This window comes from Belonocnema kinseyi, chromosome 7 (assembly GCF_010883055.1).
Source record: "Belonocnema kinseyi isolate 2016_QV_RU_SX_M_011 chromosome 7, B_treatae_v1, whole genome shotgun sequence".
Lineage (NCBI taxonomy): Eukaryota > Metazoa > Arthropoda > Insecta > Hymenoptera > Cynipidae > Belonocnema > Belonocnema kinseyi.
Genome location: NC_046663.1, coordinates 97838401 through 97855801, shown reverse-complemented (window position 1 = coordinate 97855801; position 17401 = coordinate 97838401). Strand labels below are relative to the sequence as shown.

General features: G+C 32.2%; 1 protein-coding gene across 5 annotated transcripts in view; it reads right to left on the bottom strand.

The window, feature by feature from the left end:
• LOC117177570 (polypyrimidine tract-binding protein 1) overlaps positions 1 to 17401 on the bottom strand; it is a 636848-nt gene that overhangs the window by 255366 nt on the left and 364081 nt on the right. For all 5 annotated transcript variants that reach the window (XM_033368386.1, XM_033368387.1, XM_033368388.1 and 2 more), the window contains exon 3: positions 3224 to 3328. In XM_033368386.1, coding sequence (XP_033224277.1) covers positions 3224 to 3328 — 105 coding nt within the window. The remainder of the gene's footprint in view (positions 1 to 3223; positions 3329 to 17401) is intronic.

Genomic DNA, 17401 nt, shown 5'->3' with positions numbered 1-17401 from the left:
AAAAAATTTGAAAACTTATGGATTTATAATGCTAGCGACCCATTGATGGCTCGATTTATCTGAAGGAATAATAATAATAATATCTATGTTTGTTAATTTTCTCTAAATAAAAACGTTGATTTGACTGATTATGCGTAACATCATCAAGTCCTTAGAAAATAATCTGTCCTCTATATGTCTATTTCCTGTAATTGAAATTGGTGCTCTTCTGTAAAGGTTAAATAAATCTTTTATGTCTTATTTATAAGCCTATGCCGGCCTGATGCCCGAAAAAATAAAAAGAAAGCTCTATTGGATTTTACTTTTTAGTTAATTATTTTATAAAAAGTGATTAATTAAAAAATGTATACCGCGAAAAGGATTTGGCTTAATGGTATAATAATAGTTTCCTTCAAAATAAACTCTAGCTCTGCTGTTAGAGTTACGGGGATGTTTTGCAACTCATTTAATTTAATCATTTTAAAAACGTTAAAAATTACGGTTTTTAACCAGAAGTTTCACAAATTAAAGAATTCAAACTTGGAGCGTTAAAAATTAAACAATTCCAAAGGTTGCATCGTGCTTTTTAAAATTCACTCATTTAAATATAAATGGCAAAATTAATAACTTGAAAATAAATGATAAACTATTTCTATTCTAGGGAAACAACTTCATGTTGCTTTGAGTGGGAGAATAATTGTATGAGAGGTCAAACTGATGTATACTAGTAAATTGTCACATTTTCGTATGGCAGTAAAAGTCGTGAGTGTGGAAAAAGTGAATCAATGAACCTGAAGATAATTACTATTATTAATTACCGATTTTTTTTCTATGTGTATTGGAGTTGAATGAAAAATTGCTCCAACTTCCGGTTTACTAGTACGAGAAAAAGGTACATTCCATTTTTATCCACCGTGGCCCTTTGCTCTCTAGAAAAGTGATTAACGACGTAGGCAACAGGGTCGAAGTTTTCGTACAACCGGTGCACGTAGCAGCGGCTTGGCAAAAATTGCATCTGGTGATTTTCGATCGGTTGTGCCACCACATCAGTAATAGAAGATGTTTCTCACATGCCATCATTTTTCGTGCTTTTTTCATGAAGGGTAAAAGGACAAGAGGTCAGGGGTGATGTAAGCGAACGCGGAATCTGCGCGAACAACGAAACAGTCTGATCAGATTTCAATGGACGTATTTAAATCGAGGTCAGTGCATTCGAATATCCTGTAGCATATCGATGGACCGATGTTTTATATCGTATGGGTGCACCTTCACCCTCGAACATTTGCACGTAGTCTGCTCGAAATAAAGGGGAAAAAGATTTATAAATAACGGCACGACGAATCGGATCAAAGAGTGGATTCCTGTTTCCACCGCAGCAAAACTGGTTTTTAAAATACATAAAATAATATAGAGTAAATCATTTTTCGTATTTCAGGAACCACAGCAGTTCAGTAGTTTCATTTTAAGTAAAAAGGGGAACTTTTGTCCAAAAGAGGAGATTAAGGGAGGTTTCATTTATTATTATAAACTTTTTATATCATATTAGGTGCATCAAGCATCGTGAATATTGACAGAAAGAGCCCTCCGACCGTAACGCCTTTTTTTCTTTCAGTCACACGGAGACAAATTTCGGGAAATTAATCCCTTTGCTCTCACGACTCAAATTCTGCTTTTAGATTACAGAGACCAAGACTTTAAATAACGTAACAATTGAAGATGTAAAATGACGCGCTTCCGTGAATTAATCTCTCGAAATTTCTCTCCGTGCAGGTATGAAAAATCTGTTCAACACTTCAGAACTTTCGCTGACAAATAATTTAATTTAAAAATGCTCATGTTTTAATTTTTTTCAAAATATTTTTATCAATAGATATATTTTGATTCCTTATGACAGTTATGATGCTGATCTTTTTAATTGTATTCCTTTCAATACAGAACCCTGAGGTACTAAATATTTTTATAAGTATGCTATAAACAAGTAATTTGAAAAATACAAAAATGACTATTTGAAAAACCGACTTTTCTGTGCTTGTTTCCTGAGACGTAAAAATTGGGTTTTAATTTATTTTTAAGAGTTGAAAGCCGTCAGATGTTCAATATCTATTTTATGTCATTTAAGAAAAGATAGTTTAAAAAAAATAATCTAAAAAATCATTATTGACGAAAATAAATAAAAATGAAGATAAACATTTCTTTAAATACGCAGTTTGCTAACATGTAAAAACAATCAACTTCAAACTAATTATACATTATTAGAGAGTCCAAATATACACTACTTTTTTGCATATTTTCGATTTACAATAATTTGTTTCCCTAGACCCAACTAACAAATTTTTCTCTGACACGCCGTTTTACTTATTTTATTACATGATTTTAAATCATTCAAAATTATTAAAAGTTCCTGTCAATTTTTTGCTATCTTCACAGTCTTTCCTCTATTTTCTTGTTTTCCACTTAATTGCGAACTAAATTAAGAAATCAAAATAATAAATACCAACTATTTTTTTTAAAGAAAATTTTTTGAAATTTCATTCTTTTTGTTTAAATAGTCTGCTATTATATTTTTGATTAGGAATTCATATTTTTTGGTCAACAATGATAATATTCGGTTCGCAATCTAATTATTTTTGTGAAAATTCAACAGGTTTGGACTTGAAAATGAACGTTTTTGTTGACATTTCATATTTTCAAGTAGAAGATTCTTGTACATTCAATAACTCATTAGAAAAATCAACTATTTTCATCTAAAATCGTCATTCTTGAATGAATCTAATTGTTTTTTATTTAAAATTTAAATATCTGTTGATTGAAGATTCAGAATTTTAGTTGTAAATTTATCTGTTTTTGTTTGACAATTCGTTCTCTATTTATCTGAAAATTCAACCATTTCTATAAAAATTGATTTAGTTTAAAATGCAATATTTGCGCATGAAATTAAATAGGTGCTTTACATTTGTAACACCCTTAATTTTATTTGAAAGAATTTTTTCCCCTATTTGTTAAAAATATTGTTTTTGAGCATTTTGGCCTGTAAAGTCTGTTGCTGTTACCCCTATAAAGATGCTTTTGATTTGCAATTAGATAATTGATTTATCTTTCGGATTTAGATTGTCTTGAATGAAACCGAAAGTGTAAAAAATATATGGATTATTTAATATTAAAATTATTTAGTAAAAAAAATTAAACGCAGCATTATATTATATTGTTTAAACGAAAATATTGAATGACAAAAATTTTGACGAACCTTCTTGGCATCATTGTTGTTGTCAGCAGCATGATGTGGTTGAGGACTCATTGCTGCGCCATTACTGACCGCGCCGCTTTGCGATAGAAGTTCGTCGCTTCCTCTCTGAAAAACCAAAAGAAAAATGATTACATTATGTTCTCTTACTTAATATAAATACCTAAAAATGAACGTGATTATATTCGAACAAATTAAGGTCCTGAAAGTTTCAAAGGTTCAAATCAAGCCAATTTTTTTTAAAGCCTTTAGAATTTGTTGTAACTCACTGATTACTTAATTACAATAGAAAAAACAGCAGTAGTTTCATCATATCAAATGCGCTACATTGGTACTTAAAGTAATAATAGAGAAACAATTAGTATGCTGTGCTACATATATTAAATAAAATTTTTACTTTTTCACTTATATATGAGTAAACAATGATTCTTAAATGCTAGTTTAGAAATTTGTAAGCATAAGAATTTCATTATCTATGTGGTTTCGTAAAAGCAATTCCATACCATGTGTATAATCATAATGGACAGTCTCCAATTAATTCTATAGTTTAAAAAATTACTCGTGTTCAAAAATCATTTTTGTAGAAAAAAAGTTAATTTTTGCAATTCTTTTTCTCGTTTAGTAAACAGTACTCTGTAAATATGAATAACAATTTCACTGCCTAAAATAGTACTTCCTTAACGGGCTTGTACATGACAGTCGAATCTTTAAATTAAAGTAATATGTGAGGTTGTTTGTCATTCAAAAGCATCGAAACTTGTCACCTGTTTTAATATTTGATCGTATTTATGGGTTTTAGTTTTTTACTATGACTCTTTGATTGAATGTACCCAAATGATATTTGATTACGAATGCTAAATTCACATGTTGCAGTGCTACCAACCCTCAAAAGTGATTATTTCACTGATTCAATAAGTAACCTTTCAATGATTGTCAATGACCCATTTGTAGCTACTTGAATCAGTGAAATTTCACTGATTCAGATTTAGAGAATACGGTTCAGAATTTAGGAAAAATTACAATCTAAAAGATATAAACGACTAAAATCTATATAGTTTTGAAACTTAGCAATGTTCTAATTTATAAGTTTATAATTTCCAACTTTAAATTAAATGTTTAAAGTTGGTAATGCTCTCACAAAAGTAGTTTATACTTTATAAATTTTCCATTAGACACTTGTAAATTCGAAATTCTCAAAACGATAAGATATACCTACAAAAATAAAAATACGTTGAACAATATTAGGTAACTAAGGCTAAGATTTTTTCAGATCTCTGAATAACAAAATGGTAAAATTTAAGTTCAGGATTTCTTAAAGAAAACTTCTTCACAGACAGTTATAATTAGTATAAGTTTGAAGTATAAAATAAGAGAGAGATTATTGTAACGGTAACTTTTTGATAAAACCAAATTTTATTTAAATCATTCTTTTATTTTTAATAAATGTCTAAAGCTTTTTAAGTTACAGGATTCAAAAAATTTTCCGTTTATCTCCTTGCCACTGTTCTGTTTCAGCAATTATTAAGAGAATCCCACTCTTCATGAAGTTGCTCCTCGATGGCTTGAACAATAATGTAACAAGCGATGAAACTCAAAACAATACGTAATTTCGTATACAGGGTGCTCTCCTGAGAAAGGAATTGAGTAATTTATAATCCAAAAAAGATCTCTTCAGGACTAGAACATCGTTTCGCTCGGCTGAAGTACGAAAAGATAGAATGGAAGATCAAAGGACATCCATTCAGGGGGAGAAGTAAATAAATATGTATAAAAGATTGGAAAAGTGGAAAACAGAAGAGACATGAAACAAGAAACATCGTGAATGAAAACAACAATGATATAGATCTATATGGATAAAAGAAATCCGCGAACCACTCGCAAACAGTACAGAATATTTCGATAGTTAAGAAGTTAGTCTTAATTACATAACATAATTTGCCTCGTTTTTCATATATCAAATCATTTTTCTAAGTAAATATTTATGATCATGTGATTTCGAAATCTCAACTGATGAAATATTACTGACAATAAGTTACTTTGGACCAACGATTATTTAAATTAACTTCTTCTCTCTAAAATCGAATAAATATTAGAAGATGGTATCTTAACCATCCAATTTGGATAGTTCGTTATTAATGAACCTATTGTCTAGGCTATAATAAATTTCAATATTAAACTAACCTATCTAATTAGTCAAAATCAAAATTGCATCATTTCCTCGTTTGCAAACGATTCGGGAAATTTATATTCTATAAAATATTGTTCTAGCATGAATAAAGTTTCTACGCAGATATAAAATAAGAATACCTTTAATACACAAAGAAGAAGAGTTAAAAATTGTACCTGAAAAAGACTGACTTATGAAAAAATGAAATCCAAATTTTACTAGAACAACAATATTCGGATGCTGCTGTAGCAAACACATCTCAGTGTTTTCACCGACTAATACTTCAATACTAGTAGATATTACGGTATACTTTACATTAAAAGGTAAAATAAAAGTTGAAGCATTTACGATAAGTATCATCCTCTGCTAAATCGGTGGGCTTTAAAACCAATTCTTTAACCTCTAGGGATTAGGTCTTGTTTTCCGGTCTAAGAAAACAGGAAAACGTGTCCGGAGTTATATAGCATGTGGTGGGATTGATGCGATGAATCAGGCTATGCAAACATAAGCGATCGAAAACATCCCAGTATGCGATCCCTCCGAAGGAGGCTTAACGAAGACACGTATAGCAGGTTGTCAGGTTGCACCAACAAGCTTTTGTATCTTGGCTTAAAGTCTGATTTCTCGCGTTGACAAGAGGATAGAAACTATTTATTCGGTTCAGGTTTATGCCATGTCATGCGAAAGAAAACCATAAAAACCGGTCAGTAGCTATCTTTTATTTTACGACGGTCGTTTGTTCTTGGAAAACATTGTTTTTCGACGAGACCCGACCAAAGTGGGTGAGAGGTGGTCGAGCAATGAAGCTTACGCGGTTGACGAAACTCTCGACAAGCAAGTAAAGAAAAGAGAAAGATAGAAGGAAGAAAAAAGAACAGGGTTCCGGATGAAGCATCCAGGTGGGCAGAACTACATGGATTTGCCGAGTGTTTCGAGAATCAAGAATAACAGAAAAGATAGGACAAGATGACGTCGAAGGTGAGCCAAGCGTATCCCGAGACGCAGACCATAATCCGAATGTCCACGGGTAATAAATAAAGCAAAAGTTTGATGGCCGCTCGGGTGGTTCTGCCAGACGATAGTGGATAAAACCACCACCATCATGCTAGAAAATGCAAGAGTCTGGAACATCGTCTCTCGACCCGTTGATCCGGTATCACCCACTCCAACTCCGAGCAACTGAGATCCAGTTTCTGGGTTCTGGCTCCCTCACTTTTCTCTGGACGACACTCTTCTTCTTAATGGACCTTACCAAGAGCCAGACGCTAAATAAGCAGAAAATATTCAGAACGTTTCTTAGATCTTGCAAACGGAATATTGACATCAGAATCCAATCCTCTGACCTCTAACCAGTGGATGATCTTCAATTCTTAAGAATATTATTCCTCTCATCTGTCTGGGAATTCTTTAATTTTCTTTCAGAATACAATTCTGGACTCTTTATCATTGAAGTATATTGAGCTATATTGGGCCGATTAGAATTAATTCTTAACTATAAGATATTATAGGACATTAACATGTCCAATTTTCTTTAAGAATACAACGTTGTAGGCGTGTGCTGGTTATGCTGTGTCATATTTGGGTGCCTCGATGTAATTTATCGAACTGGTTAGGAGTTAAACATCGGAATGTTAAATTTTGAAACTCAATTCTATATTGCTAACTACATCCTACCATCTTTGATCAGCAATCTTCGATTTCTTTGTTTGTATCTTTTATACGGAAGATATCCACCTGTAGTTTCAGTTCCGTGGACTATAAAAAGAAAGACATCAGATTCACAAAAAAGTTATCTTTTATGTTAAGTCTTGCAGTTTAGAATTGTTTTTAGAAGTTAGTATTTGTGAGAAAGACGATGAGGATTGTGTACCACACGCAGTGCTATACAGCAGAGAGTGAGCAACTACGCAATAACTCTCCCTCGTGCTGAAAGCGGCGGGGTCTGATATGTATCCGGCTATCTATCCACGATTGTTTTCTCAAGAGAAGGACGCTATCTGGTATACGTGATGATTCTATAGCTGCGTCTGTACCCACAACTCACTACGGAATTCAACGATACAAGGTATGGAGTACCAGTAAAATAATATTAGCTCGAAATAGTCTCTATGATAGGCAGCAAGAGCAACGTTTATTACCAATGTCTGTGAAAAAAAGGGATGATAATCTTCAAATACTTCATAACTTGAGATGTACCTATAAAACATATCTAAAAATGGCATGCACAGAATAAACAAGTACGAAAAGTTTAGTGAAATAAATTGTAAGGGGAAAGTATAAGACGTCAGTTATAGAAAGTCAGTGTTATTAAAATCATTACAATTTCAATAAGACAAGAAAAATATCATTTTAGTCAATTAGATGCCACAAGAATTGAATAAGATAAATCCCATTTATTAAAATCCTACAATGAGAATCGTTATAATTGGACGCAACATCAACAACAACCTGACACTCCTGCTAATGAAGGGTTGATAAAGGGGCAAAGTGAGGCGTAAAAATGATTGCAATCAAAAGAAATCGTACTAATAATAGCACTTCAAAAAAAAAGAGTGAAAAACATTTTTAATTAATTTTACTGAAATTAAATTCATTTTCAGGATAAACATTAGGACTCTCGAAACACTTTTTTAAAGAAGATAATTCTTTTTAAGCCTTCTTGTGCAATTTTGTTGAATTTTTTTTTTTCAGTTTATGTTTGTTAAAAAAATATACTTTGCAACACATTGATTAAATATTATTAATCATAATAACAAAATACCAAAAGTAAATTACCTAATTGTATATATGTTTATGTCTGTGGATGAAATTGAAATGAAGAGTTAGGTGAAAATGGAAAAGCGTAAAAATTCAATCTTTTTTTAACACCCAGTGAACTCGAAACGATTTTGTAGTCTTCATTTTTGTTGCCCAAAAGGTGTCACACGCGTTTAAGAACCATATGTATTTGACAAAAATGGGGAGGGAGGTCAAATTTTACACACAACTAATAAATTCTCTGATAAGAATGTAAAAAAGAAAGAAATTTGCAAACACCATCTAAGATTAATGATCGCAGAGAAAAGCCACTGCCTTTAATACATTATATATTAACATTTTGCATATAAAAGTTTTCGTAAATTTGGACTAATATGTTTGGTACAGGGTAGCTTTTTCAATAGAAGGAACAAATTTCCGGTCATTTCCCGACTTTTTCCAGATTTGCAAAAATTCTGCATAGCCCGTGTGGAAAAATTTCGTGGCAGTCTTAAGTAGAGAGATCGGCTGACTAGACCGAATCTAGACCGTCTACTTAAGACGGTCTTACAGGGTGCTGGCCTTGGCCCTCTTAGACGGACTCGATTGCAAAAATTTCAAAGATTCATCTTTGGTGTAATCCTCAGCAGACAGAAATGATTGGGAAAATCTAAAAGAATATTAAAGTTTGCAGGAAAGTTTTGTATTGAAATCAGATTGACACATGTCTAGGTTTGTATACACACTGTTGTTTTGATAATTGTTGAGCAATATAATATCCACTTATATGAGATAAGATTCATTGATTCTTTCTCAAATTGCAACCTAACCTACAAAAGACCAGAGACTAAGATTTTATATATGTTTTTACATCGTACTGAATCTATTTTTAGCCACATTTTTAATAAAAACGAAGATGGCCATACTTATGACCAATGTCGTGAATTGTCTGCTATTTTCTTATCAACACAGCAGTCAAAATATCCTGCTTTGAAATCACCCAACACAATAAGGAAAGAATCCATGTAATAGTATTTAAAACTTGATAAAAAATCGATATTGATCAATGATTTTGTAGGTTATGTTAATTGTCGCGTATTACTCGGCGTCCGTAGGACGGCCGTACTTAGGGCTAATATCGTGAATTGCCTGCTATTTTGTGATCATTATTATATAATAGTTGAACTTAAAGTAAACTAAATTAATTTTCAACAAAAAAAACGAATAAATGATGAATCTTGAACTGAAATATTTCAATTGAATCCTTGCTTGCCACGCATCAATACAATAACATACTTGTCACACCGGGATAAGTTTTTACCCCAGTGACGAAAACTGTCATAAAAAATAAGCTACTGAATATTTTAACTTGAAATTTTTTTAAAGCATATTGAAATTCTGATTTAAAAGGTAGTGTACTATCTGTGAAGTTCTGATACTTTTTTCCCTCCTTTTTCTGTACGGTCCAATCTAGACCATCGCGTGGTAAAAACATTACACGTCTGGCCAGCGTCTGATCAGCTCGTCTATTCTGGACGAGCTGCTCAGCGGCGCTATTAGACCGTCTGTCCAGCGTCTGACCAGACACAAGACGGTCTGGCCAGCGCTTGGCCAGCGCCCCGAAATTTTTCCACACGGGAGCCATTGAAATTAAAAAAAATCGATCTCTCAAAGGTGAACATTTTTCCATTTGAAGTAATAAAAACTCTACTACAAATTAAAGCACTCAAAGTGAAATATCCTTACTTTCAAACCTATAAAATTGAAGTATAACGATTAAAAATGTTTCCACATAAAATAATGAATCTTCAAATATAGTAGTGTGATTTTCAGTTAAAAATATAGGCATTTTCAAACAAAAATTAACAAGTCACATTTTAATTTAAAAAATAAAAAAAAAAGAATTTTCAAGCAAAGAAATGAACCTTCAACAAAAATAAATACGTTTTTAACAAAGTAGTTGTACTTGTACCCAGTACATACATTTTTAATTTAAAACAAACAATTTTCAAGCAAAAATGGATTGAGAAAGGAGTTTTAATCAAATAAATTCTGAGTTCGAAAATATGCTTTTTGGCTCAATTTTATTTTGATTTGGACCGTAGGACATAAATAAAAATCTATGATTTAAATTTAAAAACTGAAATAGTTACATTTTCAGTTACAAAAATTAATTTCAAAAAATGAGTTTTTAACAAAGTAGTTAAACTATCAACCAAGAAAATTAATTATGAATCTTCAACTGGAATAGTTAAATTTTCAGTTGAAAAATTAAATTAAAAAAAAACGTAAAGCAAAACAGATTTTCGTTGAACACAAACTTCAATTTCAACTTTCCTAATTCTTTCGCGACCAATTTTTCATTTTTCCTGACCACAAGTGTAGATGTCTTTTTTAATCGAAAAAAACAATTTAAAATCAAAATTTGATATTTATGATTAATGGCAGTTATCTAAAATCACTCTTATAGACATAGCCTCGACTTTCACAAGATTTTTTTAAAATACCTGACTTCTGCCTTGTCATTATTTTTGTCATTAAATGTACATATTTCCTAAGGGTGCACTTATCGAAAGTTTATTTAAATTCACAGCGACCTCATCAAATGTACTGCGAGTGCAGCGATTTTTTTGTATCTATACTTTGTTATTACATCGCAAGTCCGGGTTGTGCAACTCAAGAAGCTTTTACATTGTTAACTACGCATCGTTAGTAGAAAGTGCCTTCCATCGTCAAAGTTTCGAGGAGGAATGAGATTCGGGCTGCGAGGAAGCAGTGGAAGCAGCTCCATCTCAATTTATCGCGACTTCGGTTCATAAAGAACTCAAAAAGAAACTTGCTTTCTTGTCAATCTTTTCCTCCTGCTTCTACAGCTTTTGCAGTCTACACCTCTCTTTCTCTCCTACTCACATTTTCCTCTTTTCACCTTCCACTTTAGGGTCCTTCTTCACTACACTACCGATCGATCTTCTCAGCACTCTTTCTTTCTTTCACTCGCCGCCAAAGTATACGTCAGCGTCGAAGATAATAGGTTCACCAACCAAAGTTTTCAATTATAAAGAGACAAAGAAAAGAAGCACGTAATTGGTGAAGTACAAGCAAACTCAGTGCCGTGGTCGGACTATTCAGCCTTTTGGTGAAAATTGAAAAGTAAATTTGCAGAAAATATTAGCCTCGCTTGAGGCGCAAAGGAGTTCTAGAATCGCAGAACTATAGCAGAAAAGACGAAGAAGCCGAGGATCGCTGGATTGTAAATATTGAAGTTTCCTGCTCAAGAAGCTATGGTGGCGTGAAAAATCTATTGGATCCAAGTTCAAACATATCAGATCAAGAATTTTCGTTTGCAGAATAATTGTCGTGAAGAATAAAGCGTAGCTTTCGTCACGTTTTTAAAGGGTGACCAGAAAGCTTTACTGTAAAGATTCCCTGACTTTCCCATGATTTTTTTCATTTTCCCTGACCATTAATATTTCAAGAAATAAATTCTGATTTTCTAACATTTTTAATATTTAATCTTTTAAAAATGAAATAAAATAATTTCACATTTAAGATTGTGATTTTTTAACTTATTACACCCAGAGAAAAATGTGTCTTCATACAAAAAAATCATTTTGATAACCGCATTAGATTGATTTCAGAAAAAATGTTGGTTAAATGAATATAATTTTTTTTCAATTGACTAAATTAGTTTACTTCAATCAATCAAATTCTTTATAATCTTTCGAAATCCCTTGAAACTTTTTAAATCGTTCGAAAATTCATTGTACGTTTTAAATATATCCTAAAATTCTTTGAAACCCCTTCAAATTACGGAAATCTATTAAAATCCCTTCGGAATCTTTTTAAATATCCGGATATTTGAAATCATTTGAAATCTTTTAAAATTTCTTTGACACTTTTCAAAGCTCTTGGAAATTCCTTGGAATTTTTAAAAATACCCTAAAGTCTTTTAAATCCTTTGAAATTTCTTGACTTTATTGAAAACTATTCAAAATTCTTTGGAATCGTTTAAAGTTTCTTTGAATTATGTACAATCCTTTCAAATATTTTGACTTCAAACATTCTGAAGCTTTTGAAAATTCCTTGAATTTTTTGTTTAATATTATATAATCTTAAAAATCTGTTGGAATCCCTTTAAATGATTGAAATCTTTTAAAACTAGCAGGTATCTATTAAGATACGCTCAAATATTTTTAAACATTAAAGAAAATTCAGAAATACATCTATGTGATCCTTGGGTTCTTTGTTTTAATTTATTGAAAGAAAAGTAACTAAAGTGCCATTTTCTTTTACCACTTTTTTCAAATCTCTGTCTTTCCCCGACCAATAAAATTCCCTTGCTTTTCCCTGATATCCAGGTTTTGTCTGACCTACGGCCACCCCGTTTTTAGTATACTTAGTTATAATAACTTTGTAAACCTAATTTAATTTTCGTTACTTAAAAGTCAATTGTGGACCCAATATTCCTAATTTATAAAAGAAGTTTAAACATAAAGGAATTTTGTAATTTACAGACTGAAAAATAAAATAAATTATAACAGAGAATAAAAAATAAGGGTGAAAAGTTTCTATCTCATTGTGACAGCTGAATGGTAATCAGCGTGTAAAATGTATGCTATTTTGTATTCAAAATCTCCAAACTACGAGGAGAATGTCTTTATGGTAACGCGAATTCATGATGACAACCTTCAGTTCGAAACTTTCCCTCATTGTTCCAGGGCTGCTGTACCAGATTCTACCCGTCTTGAAAAGATTCCAGACAAGAGGAGAAGATCCTATTTTCAACTTATGAGAATCAAAAAGATCAAATTGCACAGATTGAATCTGAAAATTAGAATCATGATTGAATTTTTTATATCACAGAATTATAGCAAAATTGACCAAAATGAAAAAAAATGTAGAATAAGAATTTTGGGTATCTGCATTACAATAAAAGTTATATATCAATCAATCTTATTAGGAATAAAAAAATATTTTCCTTTCTTATTCCAAATAACTCTAACCAAACTCAGCGTTTATTTTTTTCTATCAGATGCTGACTCTTTATATTTGATTCTAGAAGTTCTATTTTACTTTGATGTTCTCAAGTGAAAGAAACTTGCAGACATTTTTTCATCGATAATAGAATAGGAGTGAGAAAGACAAAATTAGTGTAAAAACAAATAAAATTGAAGGGGAGAATCCAGAAAAAAAATCATGGAAGTTTGTGAAGTTGCCAGAAAAATTTCTGGAGTAATTTGGAAGAGGGTAAGGAACACAGTGAAGGTCTCTCTCATTCGTAAAACATTGTCTCATGGGATACCCCTATTTCCCTATTGGCTAAATCGATTTGTCAGTGACCATTTCAAGTTATCGCTTTATTATACAAAAAGTTTTTCTCTCCCTTTTGATATTAAAGTCCTCCATTTTTACTGAAATTGTTAAACTTTTCTCATTAAAAAACGTACGTCAAAGAATGACAAAGAAAATTAAGTTAAAAATTATAAAAATTAATAACTTAGAGAATGATTAATTATCATATTAATAGTAAAATAATAGCTAAAGCTGTATGTAATACCAATACTTTTTTGTCTTCTACGAGGTGTGTTCAAAAAGTAAGGTGACTTTTCAATTTTCGAGGGCTACATACATTCAAGTTTTAAATTTTTTGTTTTGTTGTGTTGGTACACTCGTCACGATCATATGTTCACAGTTTTGACTATATAGCTCGTGTTCTTTTTCTGTCAGAGGCGTAAAAGGTTAGAAGGGTTTGGTGTGCTCGGCGATTTTCTTCTTTCGAAAAAAATGGAGCAAGGAGTTTGCATTAATTTTTGTGTGAAAAATGGAATCCAGTGCTCTAAAACTCTTGAAATGTTGACAATTGCATACGGTGAGGCTACTCTGAGTAAGAAAAATGTGTATAAGTGGTACAAGCTGTTCCAAGAAGGCCGAGAGGATGTTGAAGACGAACCTCGCCCTGGACGTGCCGGCACGTCAACAACAGATGAAAAAGTTCAAGCAGTGGAAGAAATGGTGTTGAAAAATCGCTGAATTACCATCAGAGAAGTTGCTAAAGATGTTGGCATATCGGTTGGCTCATGCCATGTTATCTTTTCGGGCGTTTTGGGCATGAGACGTGTGTCAGCGAAATTTGTTCCAAAACTGCTTAATTTTGATCAAAAGATCCACCGCATGACCATCGCTCAGGAGATGTTGAATGAAGTCAATAATGATCCTGATTTTTTCAAAAGGGTTATAACTGGAGATGAATCGTGGTTATATGGTTATGACGTCGAAAATAAAGCCGAACCATCTCAGGAGATGCATTCTAAGTCTCCAAGACCGAAAAAAGCACGTCAAGTTCGGTCAAATGTGAAGGTTTTGCTCACTGTCTTCTTTGATTACCGTGGCGTAGTGCATCAGGAATTTTTACCACAAGGTCGTACGGTGAATAAGGAGTATTACCTTCAAGTTATGCGCCGTTTGTGAGAGGCGATACGCCAAAAACGTCCGGAACTTTGGAAAAACAATTCGTGGCTTTTGCATCACGATAATGCACCTGCTCATTCATCGTTGCTTGTGAAAGATTTTCTGACCAAAAACAGCACCACAGTCATGCCTCAGCCTCCATATCCACCGGATTTGGCCCCCAGTGACTTTTTTCTTTTCCCAAAACTGAAGAGACCCACGAAAGGACATCGATTTTCAACGATTGAGGAGATAAAAACTGCATCGCTGAAAGAACTCAAGGCTATACCACAAAATGATTATCAGAAGTGCTTCGATGATTGGAAGAAGCGTTGGCACAAGTGTATTATATCTGAGGGGGATTACTTTGAAGGGGACAACATAAATATTGAGGAATAAATGAATATTTTTTGAGAAAACCATAAAGTCGCCTTATTTTTTGAACACACCTCGTATTTAGTACAAATATCTTTACAAAGAAAATCTCGATAATTCTGACAAGAGAAAGAACTTTGAGCACAAGTCGGTGGAACTTTCTTGAGTTTATAGGACTGCGTAACGAAATGGCAGTAACTTTGAAATGACGAAAAGTGGACGAGTCGAGCAGAAAAAGGATCAGAATAATATTTCATTCAGACTACTCTCTCGTTAGTTAGAGTGCGAAATGGTCAATAAAAATCTCTACTTTGGAGCTTTTAGTACCAACCGTTTGATGTTTCAACTATCGTAAAATTCAAAACTTAAAAATCGAAACTTAGAAAATCAAAAGAAAAAGTATAAATCTTCTAAAGATATAAAATTTCTGAGAATTTCAAGTAAAAAGTATGTTAATTTTTTAATATATATTCTGTTGTTTACGAAAACAGGATCTCTTTTTCGGGAAATTTACTCGACTAAGCCAACAAATTAATAAGGTGAAGTCAAATGCATTTGAATTGGAAACAATTTATGAAATTTCCCGTAGATTGAAATTGCATTTTTGTAAGCAGAAATTGAATTCAAGTATTATTATAATTGAATTCTAGTAAATATGAATTTATTTATAATAATGTAAATTGAAATTAAATGCTGCTAGTAGGTTCGAACTGAATGAAAGAGAATTAAATTATGGCAAATCTAAATTGATATGTAATAAATACAAACTGTATAATAGTAAATTGGAATTTAAAAAATCATAAATCTCACTTGGAATAGGAAATTTTCCAAATAATTGGTATTCTGACTTCAAAAGTTCATTTTTTTTAAGAATTAAAATTCTGAGTTATGAAATTAAATTTCAGTGAAACAATATAATTTTTAAATTAGGACGGGTAATTTCCGGATAATTTCAATAAAGAAATATAATTTTGACAATTGGGACAGAAACATCCCATAAAGACTTATAATTTTGACTTTGGGACACGGATTTTTCTAAAAGAGTTATAATTTTGATTTAGAGCTGCGAATTTCCTTAAAGAATTATAATTTCCTTTTTAAGTTCACTTTAGAATATAAATTTTCTATAAGAATGGCAAGTTTTGCTTTAGGATAAGAGTTTCAGTGAAGAATTATAATTTTACTTTAAACAAGGGACTTTTTACATTGAATGGAAATTTTGGAAAATAGTATTAATTCTGATTAAGAAGAAGGTAATTCAGAAAACTCTCTATTCCTTCCATAAATACTTATAATTTTTACTTTAAAGAAGATTTAGAGAAGAAGGCAATTTAAACAAAAAAAAACACCTGTTCTATATCTGACTTTTTAACCAATTCTCTGTTCCAAAACACAATTGTAATTTTTATGAGCAAACACTATCTGATGTTCAACAAGATGTTCTCCAAAATTTCATTTTACACAATTCAGCAATATTTGAAATAAAAAACATTGTAATTTTTTTTATATGAAAGAGAATTTTATGAATAAGTCGAGCCCTTCCCGGATCTTATTTACATTCGCCTGCATCCATACAATATGTGCAATGTTTGTTTTCTGAAGCACACATTTGAAAATACCTTTGATTTCTCTGGAAAAAAGGTAAAATGAAACTGAACTCACTCATTCCATTTTTTATTTTACTATTGAAGTAAATCTTGAATCAAAGTGAAGTACCTTTGATCCTCCTATAATTTTATTTACTCTATTTTTTGAAACTATTCACCCTATATTCTTGCAAAGAAGTGGACCCCTTCCCAGATCTTTTTTTTACATTCTGCCGCAATCCATGCAATTTGTGCAAATGTTTGTTTTCTGAAGCATCCATCTGAAAGTAACTTTGATTTCTCTGGAAACAAGTTTAAATAAAATTGAACTTATTCAATTTTTTATTTTTCTATAAAAATACATTTTGAACCAAAGTGAATTTCCTTCCATTCTCCTCTAATTTTATTTAACCTAGTTTTTGAAACTATCCGCACTATGTTCAGGGAAAATTTTTAACAAAGAAAAAAAAAAGTCACACCGGAAGGATTTGAGGATGGCTCTTCCCATAACGGAAGTAGCTTTCCGATGTCGGATGCGCGACAAGATTGGCACACCATATATGGCCTTTATTCCCTTCCACCTCTCACCCTCTTTTATCCCTTTGGTTGTTTTCTTGACTTTTCCATTTCTTAGCCGATCCGCATTCGTCTTCTCTCTCTTCATGGAGCTTTTCGCGGGTCTACACTCTCTATAACTTCTCACTATTCCCACCCCGAAAGCAAGGCCTCTTCTCAACCTCGAGACTCGACCCCCCGTTCTCACTGAAATTGAATTGTTATTCTATTTTCAAAAGCAATTTGCAAGCGTTATCAAAAGTTTTCGGGCTACGCTTCGCGCTCGCTTTGTTGGGTAGAAGCGCAACCATTCTA